General features: G+C 38.5%; 2 protein-coding genes across 2 annotated transcripts in view; one reads left to right on the top strand and one right to left on the bottom strand.

The window, feature by feature from the left end:
• RTF2 (replication termination factor 2) overlaps window positions 1–20,249 on the bottom strand; it is a 34,994-nt gene that overhangs the window by 3,750 nt on the left and 10,995 nt on the right. The window contains exons 2-5 of the mRNA XM_075176482.1: window positions 19,367–19,461; window positions 17,685–17,778; window positions 16,797–16,933; window positions 15,988–16,066 (exon numbers count right to left, since the gene is read on the bottom strand). Coding sequence (XP_075032583.1) covers window positions 15,988–16,066; window positions 16,797–16,933; window positions 17,685–17,778; window positions 19,367–19,461 — 405 coding nt within the window. The remainder of the gene's footprint in view (window positions 1–15,987; window positions 16,067–16,796; window positions 16,934–17,684; window positions 17,779–19,366; window positions 19,462–20,249) is intronic.
• On the top strand, window positions 1,013–13,441 carry LOC142094395 (putative beta-1,3-galactosyl-O-glycosyl-glycoprotein beta-1,6-N-acetylglucosaminyltransferase 7). Its single transcript, XM_075176481.1, has 4 exons — window positions 1,013–1,204; window positions 8,032–9,048; window positions 11,201–11,296; window positions 11,934–13,441. Exons 2-4 carry the CDS (start codon window positions 8,076–8,078, stop codon window positions 12,152–12,154), a joined length of 1,290 nt encoding a protein of 429 aa, XP_075032582.1. The 5' UTR covers window positions 1,013–1,204; window positions 8,032–8,075; the 3' UTR covers window positions 12,155–13,441.

The following is a 20,249-nucleotide window of genomic DNA, read 5'->3' as shown; positions in this document are numbered from 1 at the left end:
TTGGTCCAGCGAGGCAGCAATTTGTTATGGGTGACCCGCATATGCCTACACGTTATGCACTCTTTATGTAAAGGGACATGGCCATATGCTGAACACACACACACACACACATACAGCCTTGGATAGGTGATCAAATATTTCTCTTTTTACTGTATGCTCTGAGTTTCCTTATGACAAGACCTAATTCCTATATCTGCTTAAGCTGAAGGTGATAATAGACCTGATATGATATCTGCTTACGAAGACAGTCGGTCTGTATAAGTCCCTTGCTGGACCCTATCAGTGTGCTTCTCAGAATATTTAAACAATTTGCTAACAGAATGTCATACAATAATACACACACACACACACACACACACACATACATACATATATATATACACACACCTCTGCAGTTATTAAGGAGCGACTCCCCTCCTCTATACAAGACGTGACACCAAAAGATTACATTAAGATTTTTTTTGGCATCTCCTGACATTTAAGGTCTTATTTAGAGTCTGATTCAGGTAACACAAACCATACATCTACCATCTTTATCATTTGTAAGAGAACATTACCGCCTATGAATAGAAAAGAGACAGCTTAACGCATTTTCGCATTGCTTATTATGAAACCAGCTGTATGTTTGCATTTTTTGGCTTGTTGAAGCGTTCACTGAGCGACATGGTGTAAGCAGTAAATGTTTATTTACATTTTCCATCCGCATGCATTTTGATGCTAAATGAAACACATTGAATCCTATGAGAACATCCCACATTCACATGAATTGCAGTATGTTATTTTGCAATGTGGCATTTTTGTTTCTCCCTTAGTAAATGTTTTTTTGACTGTAAATCTGTTCAACACTTGAAAAACATGTTTTTTACCTGCATGTTGTATTTGCTTGCTGTAGAAAAACACCTAAAACAAAATCTTCATGTTTAAACATATGCCATGACGCAAAACAATAGTAGTAACGCTCACGCAGGCATCACTACTTCCTGTGAGTTTTGCATAGGGAAAATATGTTTAGCGTGGAAACAGACTGTTTTTTCAAGCTTGGTCTAGTCACTGAATGTTTAAGACCACAAACAAATCAATAGCTACAGGACACATGTGCCATGTATATATAAAGCACAATGTCAGTCAACGTTCAATACTGCACATCAATACTGCACAGAGGACTAAGAAATCTATATATACACTTCTGCTCAACTTACATAAGGTAAGTCATCAGAATCCAAATCACTTTTCATCAGTTTCCATGTACTTATGATCGTTTGTTTCAGCATATGAAGAAGAAAAAAAAAAAAAAAAAAATATATATATATATATATATATATATATATATATATATATATATATATATATATATATATATATATATATATATATATATATATATATATATATATATATATATATATATTTTAGAAACATAACACTTATGGTTTAAAAACACAGAATATGTGCATCAGAAAAGGGATATCTGGGGAATTAAGAGTTGATTATTGTATTTTAAAATGCTGTATGGAGCTATTTCCAGGGAGACTGCTCTCTAACAGTATAGTCTAAGTCGGTGGTGGGCAACAGATAGCTCTAGGGACACATGCAGCCCTCCGAGCCTTTACCTGCGGCCCCCAGCATCTTCCTGCTTTATGGTCAGATTTCTGTGTTACAGCTTGTGACACTTGTTTACAACGCCTGCTGATAAGTTATTACAGACATCTCTTTGTTTGATTAAATGTATTAGTTTAACATATTACTGAGATTAAGAGTAATGTGCCATCTTTTGAAGGTTATAGGGTCGCCCATGCAGCCCTAGTCTCGGCGGATCTTGGCACACTGAACCTCCTTTAATAACATGTTTTCTGAACACACTTATAAATATTTATTGAAAGTATTTAAAAAAAGTGCAAAACAATTCAATTATAAGCCTTAGAGATTAAAAAGATCTTGAAAATTTGCTTTTAAAATGCAGAATAAAATGAATTATACTGTATAGTTGGTCAATATTGAAAGGGGAACATTTTAAAAAGGTGAAATATAAAAACCCAGGACTGTCTCTGGATATTAGGGAAAGTTATAGTAAAATATTCATTAATTCACCATACTTCAGACTCTGGACACCAGTAGTTCAAAGTAGTTTAGAAATCCAATAGTGAATAGATTGTATTTAGAACATGGTATGAAAGAACAAAACAAAAAAATAAAAATAAATAAATAATAAATCCATTGGACTCTGCATTCAAGAATTAAAGAGAAATGTATTTTTACTCCTACATTCACTACTGATACATTTGATATTTTAAAGACCTTTAAAAACTAGCAAGAAAACCTACACCAACCTCTCAGGGTGCAACAGAGATTAACATTAACTCCAGCCAGGATTCTTCCATGAGAATACTTACCAACACAGAGGGCCAATAGAAGGGTACGCCCCCCTCCCCCCAATTAGTATTGGTATTAGTTAGCCGTGATATCAAATCAGTATACAGTTATAAGGCATGACTAATGCCTTATAGCAGTTAAGTGTTTTTTCATTACGAAGTCTCATGTTTCAAATGACAAATATATTTGCTCATACAACTGTTCTCCCCAGCACCTATCTCCCGGCAGCTCCACCTGGTTGTTTTTACTTGTCACCCGGCTCTTGGAGCACACTAGATTCCTATTATAATAGAATAAACCATGTTTATTTTATGTTCTTTATGCTATGCTCTTTCCCCTCCATATGGTTCTTGTAGGTAAAGACTCGTTAGCATTAATACCCTATTCATACTGCACCAAAAATCCGGGTTTTTGCCGGGGCAAGCCCAGATGATCCGGGTCAAGGTGCAGTATGAATGGTCCCAGATGTAATTCCCGGGTCATCATTAGGTGGGGTAATTCCCAGGAAGCCTGCACTATGAATGGTGCGACCTGGGCTTTTCAACTCAGATCTCACCAGACACAATGTAAAAGTAAAAAAAAAACATCACAAGAGAAGCCAATCAGAGCTCCTCTTGTGATGTTGCCATGGAGACCCCGGGAATTTGACTCCGGAGGAGCCTCTGCCCCCCCGTGCTCATATACCCAGGATATTGCCTGGGTGGCAGTATGAAAGTGGTATAACATGCAGAAAAAGCAAGCTTACAAAGCAGTGGTCCAGCTACTAACATACAGAGCACATTATTTTACAAGTAAACATAGCATGCATGCTAAATGCTATGTGTTCAGAGAAAACAATGACAGATTCTATATACATTTATATGTTTTTATTAGTTTTTCTATTTATTTTCAACATTACACACAATAACAAACATTCTCCCAAGCTCCATCTAAAACACAGGTTAACTAGCAAACATTGCAACAAGCTCATATTAAAAAAAAAATCCATAAAGAGGACTGCATGCAATATGTAGCCAATCATACTGATTAATACCTACCCTAAATCACACAAGAGATTTAGAGTTAAGCACACAAACTACTGTACAGAATATTAGATGTATTCTTACCAATTTCTCAAGGTTGCCCCAGCCAACAAGACTAAGGGGTTGGCTAAGGGGTGAGAGCATGTTAATAAAATATTTTCCTAAGTGGTAGTGCAGCTTTAATGCATTACTTGTATGGTAGTATGTGTGGCCTTTAGTGTGGAATCTCCTGTGATTCAGGGCAGCTAGTGGGTAATGAATATGATAGACTAAGCACATTTAGAACTGTATATCTCTTATAGAGCATAAGCGAATATGGAATGGCATGGATTTCTGATAGGAGGAGCTGGGCAGCGTTCCTGGCTGTTATGCACGCACATGTAAATAAAAGTCATAATTGAGACTGTGTGTCTCATGCCTCAGTGAACTGAATATTGGTTCAGCAAATAAAATGCATGCCTCCACTGTGTGCAGGTGCACTATCATGCAAAGAAACATATGATGAAATGGGCCACCAGACAACATTAATAAAGGTGAAGCAATCTTGGCACCTCCTTTCTCAGTCTTGTTCCCTTGCATTGTGTATGTCCTATGTTCCCTGCCCAGCTCACAGGAATGGGTTAATATTGGGTCATTTGTGCCAAGGGAATCTTTGACAAGGTTTAATTGTCCTGTGTTATATGCTTCCCCTGTTGTTCCCCAGAGCCCCCCATACCTTGACATACCAGAGCCTTCTATGAAAGATGCACTTGCCTGGTCCAGTTTTACACAAAACAGGCCAGCAGAAGCCCACAGCCCCTGCATAATAGTTTTGGTGTGAGTACCTGTAGCATTAAATAATCTGTTTATTTATTTTACCTAACTGCTTGGGCCAAGTTCCTATCTGTGCATTGGTACTCCTCATGGGGTAGTCACCGGGTAGAATTGAGATACCAACAAAGTTGATAATGAATGTGCACCATAGTAGATGGGAAACACCAGAACTGCTCTGTGACAGCTCCCTCTACAAATTTAAGATGAAAATCAAAACACAATGATAATCAGAGGAAGATCACAAAGCACAGTGTCGTACAGATCTGTTTCATTTAATGAAACCCTAAAGGATGCTCGAGCGTGGTCTCATGGGGAAGCCTGCATATAGAAACGCTTGCTTGGAAACACAACCCTCTCTGTTAATATCTAATACAGCACCAACAACAAGAGGACGTGTTTTCTGTGCCATTTGTAGTGGAAGTGTTTTTGATCTGGGTCAAGAAAAATTGAAAATCATCAAAATGAAAAGCTGAAGGTAAGTCGGCATTTGCGAGCATGCAAAATAATGAATCAACAGATGGTTAAACTAGATGTATCCAATAATACTGATGCATGAATTAGTCTTATCATGCAACACTAGATATGTGTAAACTCCACCTAAAAAACCTGCCTAGTAATGTCATCACTTATACCTTGTGTTTAGTGCTTAAATAATCTAGGTTTACTAATTTTATAATGGTATATGTCATCTGAGAGCTCCCTGATCAATATAAACATTCTCAGGATATGATCTTGTGCTTTTACAGCAGAAGTAGGCAAACAATAAAATACAGAGGGGCATATTCAATTAGCCACGTTACTCGCAAAAGTAACACAGTGTTAAAAGTATTACCGTTATTACGGTAATTCTAACCCTGTCAGCTCGCAGCTCAGGGAGCTGCGAACAGAAATCCGGCGTTAAAGGTGCCGTAATAACGGTAACAGTGCGCAAGCCACGTTACTTCTGACAGTAACGCGGCCAACTGAATATGCCCCTGTCATAATGAAATGTAACACACTAAATCAGACTTAATAGCGAGTGTGTTGCAAGTACTAAACTGTAAAAAGAATATAATAGTTCTAACATGTAATGCAGAGTGGCCAGTTATTTGTCAAACACATGTATTAGATCTGATGGGGCACCATTAAGAATGGTCAAATAAATAAATAATATATATAATATATATATATATATATATATATATATATATATATATATATATATATATATATATATATATATATATATATTTATAATTTATCACCCATTCAAGCGGACATCTGATAGATCCTAATCAATCGGGACCAATCACTGATTTGTAGTCGATTAAGATTACAATTCGTTTGCAGCTTATCAATTTACATACAACCGCTTAATCCTTTTATGGCAATGAAACACTATTTACCAGAAAAGTGAGCGCAGTTCACGGACACAGTGGCAGGGGCGGATCCAGACTATTGGTATACCCGGGCGATTTTAGGGGGGGGCGATTTGCACAGTATGTGCAGGTCCGCTCGGCAGTGACAGTGTGCTGTCCCGCTGCTCTGATCAGAGCAGCCGGGCAGCACACTGTCACTGCTGAACGGACCTGCACAGTGTGCAGCCGCCGGCAGCAAGCCCCCCCCTGGATCCGCCACTGCACAGTGGTGCCTCACTATTCCCTGAACAAAAGACACCCATTGTGTTTCACAATACATGTAGTGTTGCTTTAAGGATCTCTCTACTTTCCTAGGAATGCTTTGTTTCTTCAGTCAAATGTGCAAAACAGAGCTAAGGATTTATTTTGTAAATTTAACCCATAACCTCTCTCTCTCTCACTATTTACTAAATAGATTCTCTAGTATAGTGTACTAGCCACAACATTAAAACCACTGACAAGTGAAGAGAATAACATTCTTTATCTCGTTACACGGACAAGGGGGGGGGGGGGGGGGAGATATATTGGGCAACAAAGTGAACAGTCAGTTCTTCAAGTTGATGTGTTCGAAGCAGGAAAAATGGGCAAGCATAATGAACCGAGCAATTCTGATAAGGGCCAAATTGTGATGGCTAGATGAATGGGTTATCTACCAAACGACAGGTCTTGTGGGGTGTTCCTGGGATATGCAGCGGTTACTTTACCTACCAAAAGTGGTCCAAGAAAGGACAACCAGTGAACCAGCGACAGGGTCATTGGCGCCCAAGCTCATTGATGAGATTGTGGAGCGAAGGCTAGCCCCTCTGGTCCTATCATTGGAAAATATTAGATATGCAAGCTTTGTCATCTCCTTTATAAATCTTAATCTGTACCTCTTAGACCAATTTTAATTTTGTGTGATATGCTATGTATTTTTAGTATTGGTGGATTCAAGTATTTAGACTGCCACTATTAACCTGACCTACAGATAAATGGAATATGCCTTATAAATTCAGGAAGAATTTATATACTTAAGAATGTTACATATTACTATGACACCGATCACTTACGTTGGCGATTGGTCAAAACACTTCCCAACCCTTTAACCTATACAAAATCAGACACAGCCTAAAATCAACCAAACACCACCCATCAATATCCCTAAAAAGGAACACCCACACCGCAGACAGTCAATCCTTGAGAAAGTCAGAGCCCTGACGAAACACATCGGAGAACATAGAGATTTTACACATGCAAAAATCGGACTTTGATTCAGCATTAGACACTTCAGTTTGATGGGCTAATATTCATTGGATTGAACGTAAGTGCAAACGTGTAATTGAGAAATAAAGTTTGTTTGAATTTGCTTTATTGTTCCCCCGAGACTTTGAACCGCACATGCGTGGTTACCATAGCTAGCCGGGGCACAGGTTCCTTGGGCGTCAGCATAGCAACCATAGTGACAACGGGGCCGCATACGGAGAAACTAAATCTGTCCCACAGTTTCAAGTCATAAGCCGGAGAACAACTCTCCCCACCCGAGGTCTATTCCAACTATCAGCATTTTGAGAAGCGCGATCATCATTTCCATAAGGTAATCATACACCCCGCACATAAAGAAGACAATCTCGACCTTCAATCGCGCACCCCGAGTCCTACTCATTTTAGGACGTCCTCACCATAGCATACTCATCCACGCGGTGTGGACACCTGCATATACCTTGTTCAGTTATTTGGGACTCAGCATTTATTCTAATTGCATTCATTCTAACTGCACTCACTGTTGGAACCCGTCTACTATGATACCCTATGCCATTTGTCATTGTCAATATTATCAACATCATCATCACTATCATTATCAATAATATTATTACTGTTTGTCGCTAGTACATTATTTCATTGTTCTTGATCCATACTAAATAAACACGTGTATCCATCACAGCACATTACAGGTGTTGAAGCACATTCATTTTATACAATATAAGGGACACTACCGTTTCCAGCACTTGGTTACACAACCCACACTCACTTATCGTACTTTGAGCGCACAGTGTATAATTCCTCTATCAGTCTTGCTTAGGAGTGTGGTTTACTCCCATACACATTGCAGCTCGTACGGTACCATCCCTACGCTGCTAGTTTGCTTCTAATACACCATGATAAACTAAATAAGATTATTGATACACATGAGAATATCAGTGTGTAACCCAGAATGAGTCCCATGGCATAAAAAGCCCTAAATAACCAAGTATTTAAAAAGCACAGTGATAAGTCGAATAGGGTTTCATTAGAGAGATAAGGATTTCTTGTAGACAGAATTATATTCCCGCAATCAAAATTACTGCCAAAATTATTTTTAATTAGTTTTAAACCGTATTACATTGCGCTACAGAGCATTCCACTATTGTCAGCCTTTTATTTCAAATAAATGTTATTCTATTTCCATATAGGATTTCAAACAAAGAATGTTAATGAATTTGCGGAAGAGACGACAATGAGCTTTCTTGGTTGTACAAAGTCAGGGTTTGTGTTATGTGGCGGGCTCTGTATTGTCCTGTTAGCAATAAACAACACTAACCAGCCAGAGGAGCGGACGGACATTGAGACAGAAATCAAAGAATGTGGCTTCTACCCAGGAGAACTGTGCAGAGCACTGTTTGAGGGGAAGCCTGCAGCCCTGGTGGTGGGGAATCTCTGCCAGGAGGCTCTCCCTCCGTCCAGAGACCAGGGGCTTGTCTATCTGCAGTCTACAGGTAACTGCTCCACCTTCATACATGAGCAACACTTTATAACAAAGCCGCTGTCTGAGGAAGAAGCAAACTACCCCCTGGCATATATTATGACCATACATAAAAAGCTGGACATGTTTGTGAAACTTCTCTCTGCCGTATATGCACCTCAGAATGTATACTGCATACATATTGACAAAAAGGCTCCCAAGGCCTACAATCAAGCTGTGCGGAGGCTGACCAGCTGCTTTAGAAACATTTTTATTTCTTCCAGACAGGAGACAGTTGTGTATGCTGGTTTCTCACGCCTACAAGCAGACATCAACTGCATGGAGGACCTGGTTCATTCAGATATTCAATGGAAGCATGTTATCAATCTCTGTGGGCAAGATTTTCCTATTAAAACAAACCGGAAAATTGTACAGTATCTAAAAAGCAAATGGAATGGCATAAATTTAACGCCTGGTATGATACAGCCACAGCACATGAAATACCGGACACGTGTTATTTATAAAGAATTTGTTCACATGGAAATGGCTTACGTTTATCCAACCAAAGAAGAGAAAGAAAGCCCGCCTCACAATATCACCCTGTATTTTGGAACAGCTTATTATGCCCTCACAAGGGACTTTGTACAGTTTGTACTGTCAGACACTCGCGCAAAAGATCTTCTTGAGTGGTCAAAGGACACCTACAGTCCAGATGAGCACTATTGGGTGACTCTTAACAGGATGAAAGGTAAGAATTTAAGTATAATTAAATAAGACCGGATTTGGGTGGAGTTCGAAAAAAGTCCATTATTTTACCACATTCAGTGTAATCATTCCAGCTAATTTACCAGTTTTTGACCAATTAGAGCAAACATGTGTGAGGCCAATGAGACTGATCAAATCCCAACTATATCTTGCAATGATCAGGCTACAAAACCTTGTTAACAGGTGAACGCAATTGCCTGTGGCAGCATTATCTGTCAACAGCACTGCTTGTGACACACATGATCCAGCCACCAGGCCTACTTCGTGAGTGATCAGATCTGTGCAATGTAGCTCCCCAGCTGTGTGGTCAATAAAGTAGTTTGGTGACTGAATTTGACCATGTGGGACAAGTTTTAGTCAGAGTTAAAAGCTGGGAACTGGGTCCAATCAATCTCGACTCAAGAAATTAATTCAAGCTACAGTGTTTCAAACTGAAGTGATATTGATGACACTGAGAAAAGGCCCTCAAGTTTAGTAATGCAGTAAAACACTTTGCTTATCTCATGAAAAACACACACACAAAACCTGGACTGCACAACACTACCAAAATTATCCACATATGCATTTCTGGTCAACCATAGAGATTCACACCCACCTTATGCTTTAAAAGCTGTTCTGCTTTGGAAAACAGAACACAATGCAAGGTTGGACAAATCCCATGAGCCAGGTAGTCCATGCACCTAAAACATACCAGCACCCAACTTTTTAGGAGTGTTTCCTGCTGATAAACATCTTCTCTGACTCCTTAAAAAAAAAACCTGCTGCTTCGTAGATTTGACTGACCGATTCTTAAATTCTACATTATTTGTCCACAGACAATGGGGAGATGGGGACATAAGAAACTGTGAACAAATGAGAGACTGAACAATAAGCAGGCCGACGTCCCATAGTCTAGGACATGTTCATGCAGTAATACATTATATGTTAAATAACAACCTAAAGAGACACGGTCATCAAAGGAACATGTTTTACATCAAAGAACATATTGAGAACTAGATATAGGTTATTAAAGCTTCAAAAATGTCAGTAATTAAATACTACATCACATATGTAGATAAGCTCAAGGACTTCACTAAAAACAGCCTACCCTTTCACATTATGAAGAAAACTAATTTCTTCTCTTCTCATCTGTTACTTCACTAACAAATCTCTCACAAACCGCTGCTAATGCAGGTCACACATTACATTTTGAATGTGTTGGATCACTGGGCAGCACGGTGGCTAAGTGGTTAGCACTTTTGCCTCACAGCACTGGGGTCATGAGTTCAATTCCCGACCATGGCCTTATCTGTGAGGAGTTTGTATGTTCTCCCTGTGTTTGCGTGGGTTTCCTCCGGGTGCTCCGGTTTCATCCCACACTCCAAAAACATACTAGCAGGTTAATTGGCTGCTATCAAAATTGACCCTAGTCTCTCTCTCTGACTGTCTGTGTGTGTGTATGTTAGGGAATTTAGACTAAGCTCCAATGGGGCAGGAACTGATGTGAATGAGTTCTCTGTACAGCGCTGCGGAATCAGTGGCGCTATATAAATAAATGGTGGTGATGATGATCACTATATGCCCATCAAATCTGCACAAGTTTGCCACACATAGAGGGTGAATCTGCACAAACAAAAAAGATTATAGTGATGACTATCTCATTGTGTGCGGCCAGCTGGTCGCAATTAGCACAATATAACAGCATAAGTGGCTTCAAAGCAAGCAGTATTCCCGATAATTATCCAATTGAAGGAGTACCAATAAATCTTGTACAAAAATAACCACTATCGGACAAGAGCGTGGTCATCTTCCATACAGGACAATAATACTTCAAAAGTAATATGGCTAGTTGGCTTGAACACCGAACTTTATCCAGTTTGCCCTCACACATGCTTGGTATCTGAGGGGCACGACTGCCCCATGTGTTACCAGAATTTAGTATCTGCTAGCCCAGAGATGCCATGGTAAAAATAACTTTCTGTGACTTGTGGTGAACAATGTGGCTATTTGCATATTCCTACTCAATTCTTTTTTCCTGTAACATTTGGATTTGTGTGGGAGGTGTTGTCTTATAAAATCTATTCAAAGTTGTTTTTTTGCTTACTACTGTTACCTATAAACAAAATAATTTGCTTAAGTGAGACTTTATGTTGCAGGTGTCCCAGGATCTACACCCAATGCTGGATGGGAGGGGAACATTCGAGCTATTAAATGGAGGGACCAGCAGGGGGTCTCTCACTCTGGCTGTAGTGGTAAGCTTTCATTTTTACATTTACTGTCATTCTTTTATTACAGTAGGATCTCCTTACGAAAATTAATAAAGAACAAGTAAATCTTTTAGAAGTTTATTTTATATTTTACTCCATCAGCATTTAATATACCCCAATACAGGGCATCACTCGAACACAGCACTGTGACAGGATCACTTTCTAAATTGGTGAATCGCTAAACATGACAGGGTCAAGCTGCTCAGAGCTTTGGCCACATGGTTGGATCATGTCCATAAAACATGGGGTCTGTTTGTGCACGCACACATGCATATAATGGCTATCTTATGACAGTTACAAAATTTGCAAAGTAATGATCCGATTGATTGTGATTAGATTATGGTCTCATTTGTGGCCAGTACATATGGTATGTTATATATACATTTTTTTAATTGAACCCCCTGCCTATCTTTATTTTATTGGTTAGATGCCATACAAACATTCCCACACCATGTTGTCATGTGCCAGACATCAGCGGCTTTCACTACACATAACAGGGCCTGATGTAACAAAAGATAGTCTTTCATTCTTTAGCAAGACAACAGGGAATAAATTAGATTTCTATTTAGCTTATTGAAATTCAGACCAATTACAAAAACACTGTCCTATTTCTCTCTCTAAGGACATTACATTCGAGACATCTGTGTATATGGAATTGGAGACCTGCAGTGGCTGACTAACTCGCCTCATTTATTTGCTAATAAATTCGATCCAAGCAGATATCCTCTAGTCACCGACTGTTTGGAAAGACACTACAGGCTTAAAGTTCTTAAGGAAGCAGATGTTGCTGTGGAAAAGAATTGGTATTTTCAAGATGAGTATTCTAAGGAGATAGACCCCTGACAAGAGACACATGGTGAAAAACCTAACTACAAGCATTAACAGCAATGCACGCAGCCCAAAATCAAAACATGTCAGTTTCCAGAAGAAACGCGATACTGTATTTGACTAAGTGACAACGTGGAAACTGCAGAATGATTTGGAAGGTTTTGTCGATTTGCATGGTAGATCGTGAAGGACATTCACAGAACATATGTCCTAATGAGATCTATACATGATCAACTCTAAAGTATCAAGTATTTCAACTCTTACTTTAATCTGCTAACAAAATGAACACAAAAATCATAAAACTTACATTTGTCACATCAAGAGAATCAAACTAAAACATATAGATATATATATCAATGCAGGAACAATGCATGTCTTTTAATTTATATACTAGTGGTCTCCCAATACTTTCACACAAAGGCATCAAAGGCCTATATGAAAACAATAAATTATTTTAAAGGTGATCATTTTAACAGGTCAATGCACATAAAATTGTCAGTTAAAGAGGTCTTACATTTTTGAAAGATTACAATAACTTGTTTCTCTGTTACCATTATTTGCAAATAGTATGACTTATTGCCACAAAATGTACTGAAAGGATGAATTAATTACACGTGTACACATGTAAGAGTAATGTACTAATAACAAGGATATTGGAACAAAATGATTGATGGACCACCCAAACAACAATACACCTGTGTACTCTGCACACAAATACTGTGACATTCGGGGGGTTCCCACTCCACTCATACTCACTATGTCCTCCCCTCTGTAACAAAAACATTCAGTGCCAATTACAGGGTATGTGCAATGGAACCTCTAGGAAAATGGGGCACTATTAATAAAGATTTTCCTTCTTCTAGAATAAGTTTCACATTGCTAGCTTTGTGTTTCAAAATATTTTATTAAAGTTATTATTTTTTAACTGGAAAATCATTGTGAATATTAGGGCATCAAACTTCAAACTCACACAGCAGAGGTCACGACTAAAATGCCATCATTGTTTAAAAAAACAAAAAAAAAACCAGTCTTAAATACTTATTATTTTTGATGTCCGGTGAATATCTAGAATACACTTAAACATCTTTTTGCAACATTTCTAACACTTGTAATACACAGCTCAAACTAGCAAGTCTCTAATTCAGGAATGTGTCTGATGTTTAAGCAGTAAAGGGTACTAAAGTTTTCATTTATTACAGCAGATTTTTTGATTGAGAAAGGAAGCCTTTACAAAATAAGAGAGCACTAATGAGATTAGTTAATAAGCGTTCTGTTTTCTTAAGTGGGAATTGTGAATAATGGTCTGAGAAATAATAAAAAAATAAATAATAATTTGGTTTTATGTTATCTTTTTACAATGCCAACAAGTTCAAACAAAATTATCCCCATCTTCCAATCATGTACTATGCTATTTAATTGGCAATTACTGAATCGTACATGGGCCTCTCAGGGAGAGTGGTGCAACAATGATCTAACACAACTCTATACAAATGTCTTGCTGCCTACAAGGAGAACAGAGTTCTAAGCACAACAGTGAACCTGTAACAGTGAAAGACAACAAATGAATGTAGATCCGATGTTATCTGCAAAAGAGAGCCAACTCCCAGAGGAAGAGCTCCTAATGATCTTACAGAACATAAATAAACGATTAGCAACAAGAATCCTAGTGACAACCTCATGGGATCTAGCCGTTTACGCAGTGACTAAACCTCTTTTTATCACCTTACAAACTGCGGCTGAGAATAAAATTACAATACAGGAGGACAGTATGGTTTTCCAAATACTGGTTAACATATAACCTTGCTGTCATACCTTATTTCATGTCCTACAACAATAACATTACACCGATTGGTCAGTCTGACTTTTTTTTGTTTCAGCAGTGAGCTCAGGTGCAACTCTTTGGTAAATAAAACGTCCTTTTAATATGAGACAGATCTCACAACTTATGGACGTGGTGCTGAGATTAAGGTAACAGATGTTGTGTGTTTGACAGTGGGAAGACAATCGCACTGCTTGGGAGTAAAAAAGGGGGGCAGAGGGATAATGCTTGAAGAGATAACCTAGTCTTCCATAATTATTTTGAATGGATGAACTGCAGTGAACAGAAGACTCCAACCTTATGTGGGGTAGGACTGCCTACAGTGAACTACAAAAGTGGCATTTTTGGAAACGTAACAGCTGTAAAATAAGATAGGCACATGTGTCTCAGTTTCTCTAGGACAGTTTCTAATTTCCTCCCAACATAAATCATTTACTCAAGATTTCTACTAACATTATTTGAAGTCTGCTGTCAAAAGCCACAAACAGGCAGTTTTCTTATGTGAGAAACAGACCATGAAGGTCAGTATAGCTAATAGGTACTTGGATATTCCACAATGCAATCAAAATATGCACTTAGAGACACCTCTTTATCCCAGATACACTATATGGACAAAAGTATTTGTCCACACCTGTTAATTATTGAATTGAGGTGTTTCAATCAGACCCATTGCCAGAGGTGTATAAAAATCAAGCACCTAGCCATGTAGTCTCCATTTGCAAACATTTGTTATACAAAATGGGTTATTCTGAAGAGCTCAGTGACTTCAAGCATGGTACTGTGATAGGATGCCACCTTTGCAATAAGACACAGTTTGTGAACTTTCATCCCTGATACAGAAAGAGAAGGCAGGGATGTAAAAAACATCTGGACCTACTGATCTGTGACTGTTTATTATCTTGTTCCATACACTTGCTTTTTAGAAGAAAACATCCATTTTGGACCTATTTAGGTGGACTATTTATTATTAGGGTATTTATTATCTTGTTCCCTATATTCGCATTTTAGAAGAAAACATCTATTGTGGATCTATTTTTGGTGGACTATTTTTATTTTGAACCAATATATATTTTTTGTTTTTACATGGGTAGTTATACCTGGTTACTTTTGGTCCGGACCATTTATCTATCCCTTATCATTCATTTTCAGGGTTTGGCCTAGGCCCCTTATCACCAGTGAAGGGCAATCTTAATGCTTCAGCATACCAAGTAATTTTGGACAATAATAGGCTTCCTACTTTGTGGCAAGTTTGGGGAAGGCCCTTTTCTATTACTATGACCGTGCCCCAGAACACAAAGCAAGGACTACAAAGACATGGTTTGATGAGTTTGGTGTGGAAGAACTTGACTGGTCCACACAGAGCCCTGACCTCAACCCCATCGAAAACCTTTGGGATGAACTCGAACGGAGACTGCGAGCAAGGCCTTCTTGTCCAACATCAGTGCCTGACCTCATCAATGCTCTACAGAATGAATGGCCACAAATTCCCAGAAGAGTGGAAGCTGTTATCACTGCAAAAGGGGGACCAACTCCATATTAAAGTATATGTATTTGAATACAATATCATTACAGTCCCTGTTGTGTAATGGTCAAGCGTCCGAATACTTTTGTCCATATATTGGGGCAGCACGGTGGCCTAGTGGTTAGCAATTCTGCCTCACAGCACTGGGGTCATGAGTTCGATTCCCGCCCATGGCCTTATCTGTGTGGAGTTTGTATGTTCTCCCTGTGTTTGAGTGGGTTTCCTCCGGGTGCTCTGGTTTCCTCCCACACTCCAAAAACATACTAGTAGGTTAATTGGCTGCTATTAAATTGCCCTTAGTCTCTCGGTCTGTGTGTGTGTATGTCAGGGGATTTAGATTCTAAGCTCCAATGGGGCAGGGACTGATGTGAATGAGTTCTCTGTACAGTGTTGCGGAATTCATCAGGATAAATGAAGGATCAGTAACAGGAGAGTAGGAGCTGTACTACCTACTCCATGCTAGGTCAAGCCAAAGCCCCCAAGAAAGTGGGAACTTTAAACACCTACCTTGTGACACACATCTGTTTTGATTTCTTTTAATGCCCGCTCAGAGAACACACAGCCACAATGTCTCAGCACACAGAACCTAAGGGGAAAAAGGACATTTTATAAGCAACACTAATTTTGCTGTCAACTACAAAAACAAAAGTATGCACATCAAAATTTATAAAATCCTGACTTGATAAAAAAAAAAATTACATTGTAAGGTACAGATATATTTAAAGTGCACATCACCTATACACATTGAGGAAGCCATTTAATGGGCTGAACCAACAAAAACAAAGCAGCCAATCCACTTAGTGTCTTGTAGATATCACTGTTTCCAGTAAAAGCATAGGCTGCATTATTATTAATGTTGTCCAGCCCACAAAACCATGGACTTCACCTCTGTAGACGACAGGTCTCCTTTTGTTTCATGCAGTAGATTACCAAACAGTACAAACTACAAAATACTTGTAACCCAAAGTTGAGACAGGCAAAGCAACTCCATGAGAAATATCAGAGAAAATGTATACTATGTAAAAATCTCAAAGAACATTATTTATTTTACTGTTCTGAAAACATCCCAAGTTCACTTATTCAACTTCAAGTGGAAGAAAATTGCTTAATCTGGTGACATAAAATGAATTATTTCATATCATAGACTAGTGGTCTATGCACACAATGTGGCTTTAATATGTACAGTTAAGCATAATGCCCCTTTTATATTCAACAAACCAAACCACTATTGTTATTTAACATGGTGAATGTAAAAGGGATTAAACAAAGCAAAGAGAATTACATATGATGTGAGATATATTATATATAGGACCTACCGGTGTTTGCCATTCATTTCCAGGCCCACGACAGGACAGATGAACTGCGCACATTGGTCGTCGTACTTGTCCCCCTTCGTATTGCCTTTGTCTCCAGTCCAAGCTGGGTTTTCACTCAGGTTTAACTCAATCACGCTCTACCAGTAGAGAATCATACATGGATTCAGAGAACATATTTAAAAAACAATACAGCTAAATAAATCTGAAATTTGAATTTACTTATACCACTTTCATACTGCTGTCCCGGCAATATCCTGGGTATATGAACCCGGGATATTGCCGGGGGACAGAGGCTCCCATGGAGAGAATTCCTGTTCATACTGAACACGGGTCCTCTTGTGATGTGGTGGTTTTTTTTCAACTTTATAAGTGTGCTTGGTGAGACCCAGGATGAAAAACCCGGGTCTCGCCATTCATAGAGCAGGCGACCCGGGAATTACCACACCAAAAGTCCCGGGTCTGAATTAGACCTGACACCATTCATACTGCGCCTCGACCGGTTTTTGGCGCAGTATGAATGGAGTATAAATCTATCCAGCATAATAGCCATCACATACTCTTGGTGATATCTGACACAGACAAGGAGAATGGCACTAAACAGATGCCTATGACTTCACAAGTGACTGACTTACAGTCTCCTAAGTAACACATGCAGTGATATAATAAAATAACGGAAATGCTATCCTTTGCTTTTTGGGATTTCCTAACCGTTGCAGCAGCCATTTAGTCAAACATGTGTCTTTTGCAGTTTGTGAGCTAGTAGGGAGGAAATACATATAAAATATATAAACAAGTACATGCTTTCATTCCAGTTTCAATAGATTCGGAAATTCTCTAAAATGACCACTAAAATGTATAATATCTGGAATGCTGAGATGGGTACTATACCTTGATGCTCTTGATGTGGGCTGCAGAATCTGCATGTGGCTTGTCTGGAGATTTGTCCAGTAAGAATTCAATAACTGCATCTTTATTGTACAGCCTGTGTAAAACCAAAATGAAAAATAATTTAGATATGAAAGGTGTTATGCTGAGACACCAAAACAAATAGAGAGCAAGGGACTACCCACACCCACAGTGAGCTAACTTGGCCTGGGTGCCTGGGCCACCTGCATTTTTTTTCCTTAAAAATGTTCCTAACAGGCCGCTGAGTAGAGTCTTGCCTCCTGGGATAAAATTTGCCAACACTCCCCTGGTTATCGGTCCTTTGTTTTTGTTTTTATTGCTGCTACAAATCTTTTTAAAAACATATACGCCATTATGAAAGCACATGCAAAAGTAATTTTTAAACCAGGTGTTCAGGCATTTACTTTCATTTTTTAAGCTGCCCTGGGAAACAGATTATAATTAGTTTTTATCGGTACAGCATATTTTTGCATAGTTACCTGCAAAAAGCGTCCATCATACTGTTTGTAGAATGTTTTTTTTTTTAGAATAACATCAAACATAAAATGTATGTAAAAGTGGATTAAACATAGACACCGATATGTTTAGACTAATTTCTATAGATATTAAGAAGTGTGCCTCGTACTCGGATTACTAAAGGCTAAACCAATTTGTGTGTGAATGTATGTGTGTATATACACATTGGGCCTGATTCATTAAGGAAAGTTAAGCAAAAAATTTAGTAAGTTTTCTGGACAAAACCATGTTACAATGTAAGGGGTGCAAATTAGTTTATTATTTTGCACATAAGGAAAATACTTGCTGTTATTTCATGTAGCACACAAATACTTGATAGCTAAAATGTACACTGAAATTTAAAGTTGATCTAGGACATGTCCTATCCCAACTATAAATCTGCCATCAGTTTAAATTGACATCCCCTCCATTGCAACATGGTTTTGCCTTACTTTTCTTTACTTTTCCTCAGGCCCATTGTGTATAGAATGGGGTGTTAAGTGTAGTAATTACATGTATAACCCTTATCCTATGAGTAATCAATTGCTATATACACTCTCTAGCAGAGTATACAAAATTTATCTTTTCTGTAAAGTTTCCATCTACGAGTCTGTGCATACCACTGTGTCATCTTCTCAACATCAACAGGTTTAAACTCTGGAACGCAGTGCAAATAGCCTCCCACACAATTCAATTACAATTCAATGGTTTAATATTAGTGAGGTGCTAATGGAGATGCATTAAGGACTCCATACTACCCCCTTTCCCCTCCAGAAGAGAAGTAATAGAAGAGGGAAGTAATACACTATTACACATAGGATAGGGGTTTAACATACGTATAACCCCTGGAGGCAATTTTGCACAGTTGTTTTTCACTACACATCAGACCTGCCTTTGGAGTGAAGTCGCTCAGCACCTGCACTTGTAAAAACAAAGTATGCCTTGTACTTAGATATATAGGAAATATAAAATGGATACGTATATTTAAACTGATTGCCAAATGAGTGGATCCCTACACAATTTATTATCAAACGTGGAAGACCAAATTAACAGATCAAGACTACAGTAGGTCAAACAAACCTGTGACAAAACATACATGCTTGTTATAAGATCTGAGACAACATATGCCCCCGCATACCGGGTAAAATACTCCAGGCACCAAGACATACCTGCCCAGTTCACAAGTCACTATTGGCTTTTTCAGTTTCTCCTGGCTTAGTGTGCAGTAATACCAGCGGGCAACCAACTCAGCATTTTTGTCAACCTGAAAGACACAAGAAGAAATGTGATAAAAATACATAAGTGGCAGTGTGATGCTGTGGGGTACAGGACTTTTTGTTCACGAATTTCAGATAGTTTAGCACTTGCACCATTACCAGAGTTCCTCCCCTTCGTCTGGATCACGATATTGTACCCGACTTATAATTACAGCTGAAAGGCCCAAAATTACTCTCGTCTTATCCATAGGTAACAGCTTAAATGGACCAGCCCTACTAAAATTGTTAAGTAACCTATCCTATACTGTCTTCATTTACAAACATTTCTATATATTTTACATTATATACTCTTTATATAATCTCCATCATCTACATGGAACCGACTATACCTTCCGATACCTTGGGGCTATGTATGCATAAGTCAATTATTCCTGTTTTCCATGCATATATTCATGATTTGTAAATAACACTGAAGTATCATTTATATTAACACACACCGGATAAAATAGATTACTAGCTGCGCTTACCCACCTCAGGTACAAACATATCAAATGACTCAAGAACATTAAGATTTGATATACGGTCATTCCACATCAAATCAACACAATTTTAGAAAATATTCTACCTTACATTCTCTAATTTCAATAAAATTTGGTATAATAAATGTTGCGATGGGTGTAAAGAAAACCCCAAAATCTAAGGCTGATATGTACACTGGTTTTGAAGTTATACCTTGAAAGCTGCCATTTTGTAACGAAAAACATGAACGTTTTGTTTTTTTTAAATGCATTTGCAACTCACCTGATTGAGCTAGAGTTGAGCAATGTCTCATTCG

This window comes from Mixophyes fleayi, chromosome 6 (assembly GCF_038048845.1).
Source record: "Mixophyes fleayi isolate aMixFle1 chromosome 6, aMixFle1.hap1, whole genome shotgun sequence".
In the NCBI taxonomy this organism is placed as follows: Eukaryota; Metazoa; Chordata; class Amphibia; order Anura; family Limnodynastidae; genus Mixophyes; species Mixophyes fleayi.
The sequence above is the reverse complement of the archived record's forward strand: the minus strand, read 5'-3'. Positions and strand labels throughout refer to the sequence as shown.

Bases quoted from the DNA above. Each gene is read 5' to 3' on its own strand.
- LOC142094395 (XM_075176481.1), top strand. From the start codon at position 8,076: ATGAGCTTTCTTGGTTGTACAAAGTCAGGGTTTGTGTTATGTGGCGGG. The intron at 9,049-11,200 runs GTAAGAATTTAA...TTTATGTTGCAG, and splicing joins GACTCTTAACAGGATGAAAG to GTGTCCCAGGATCTACACCC. The intron at 11,297-11,933 runs GTAAGCTTTCAT...TCTCTCTCTAAG, and splicing joins CTCTCACTCTGGCTGTAGTG to GACATTACATTCGAGACATC.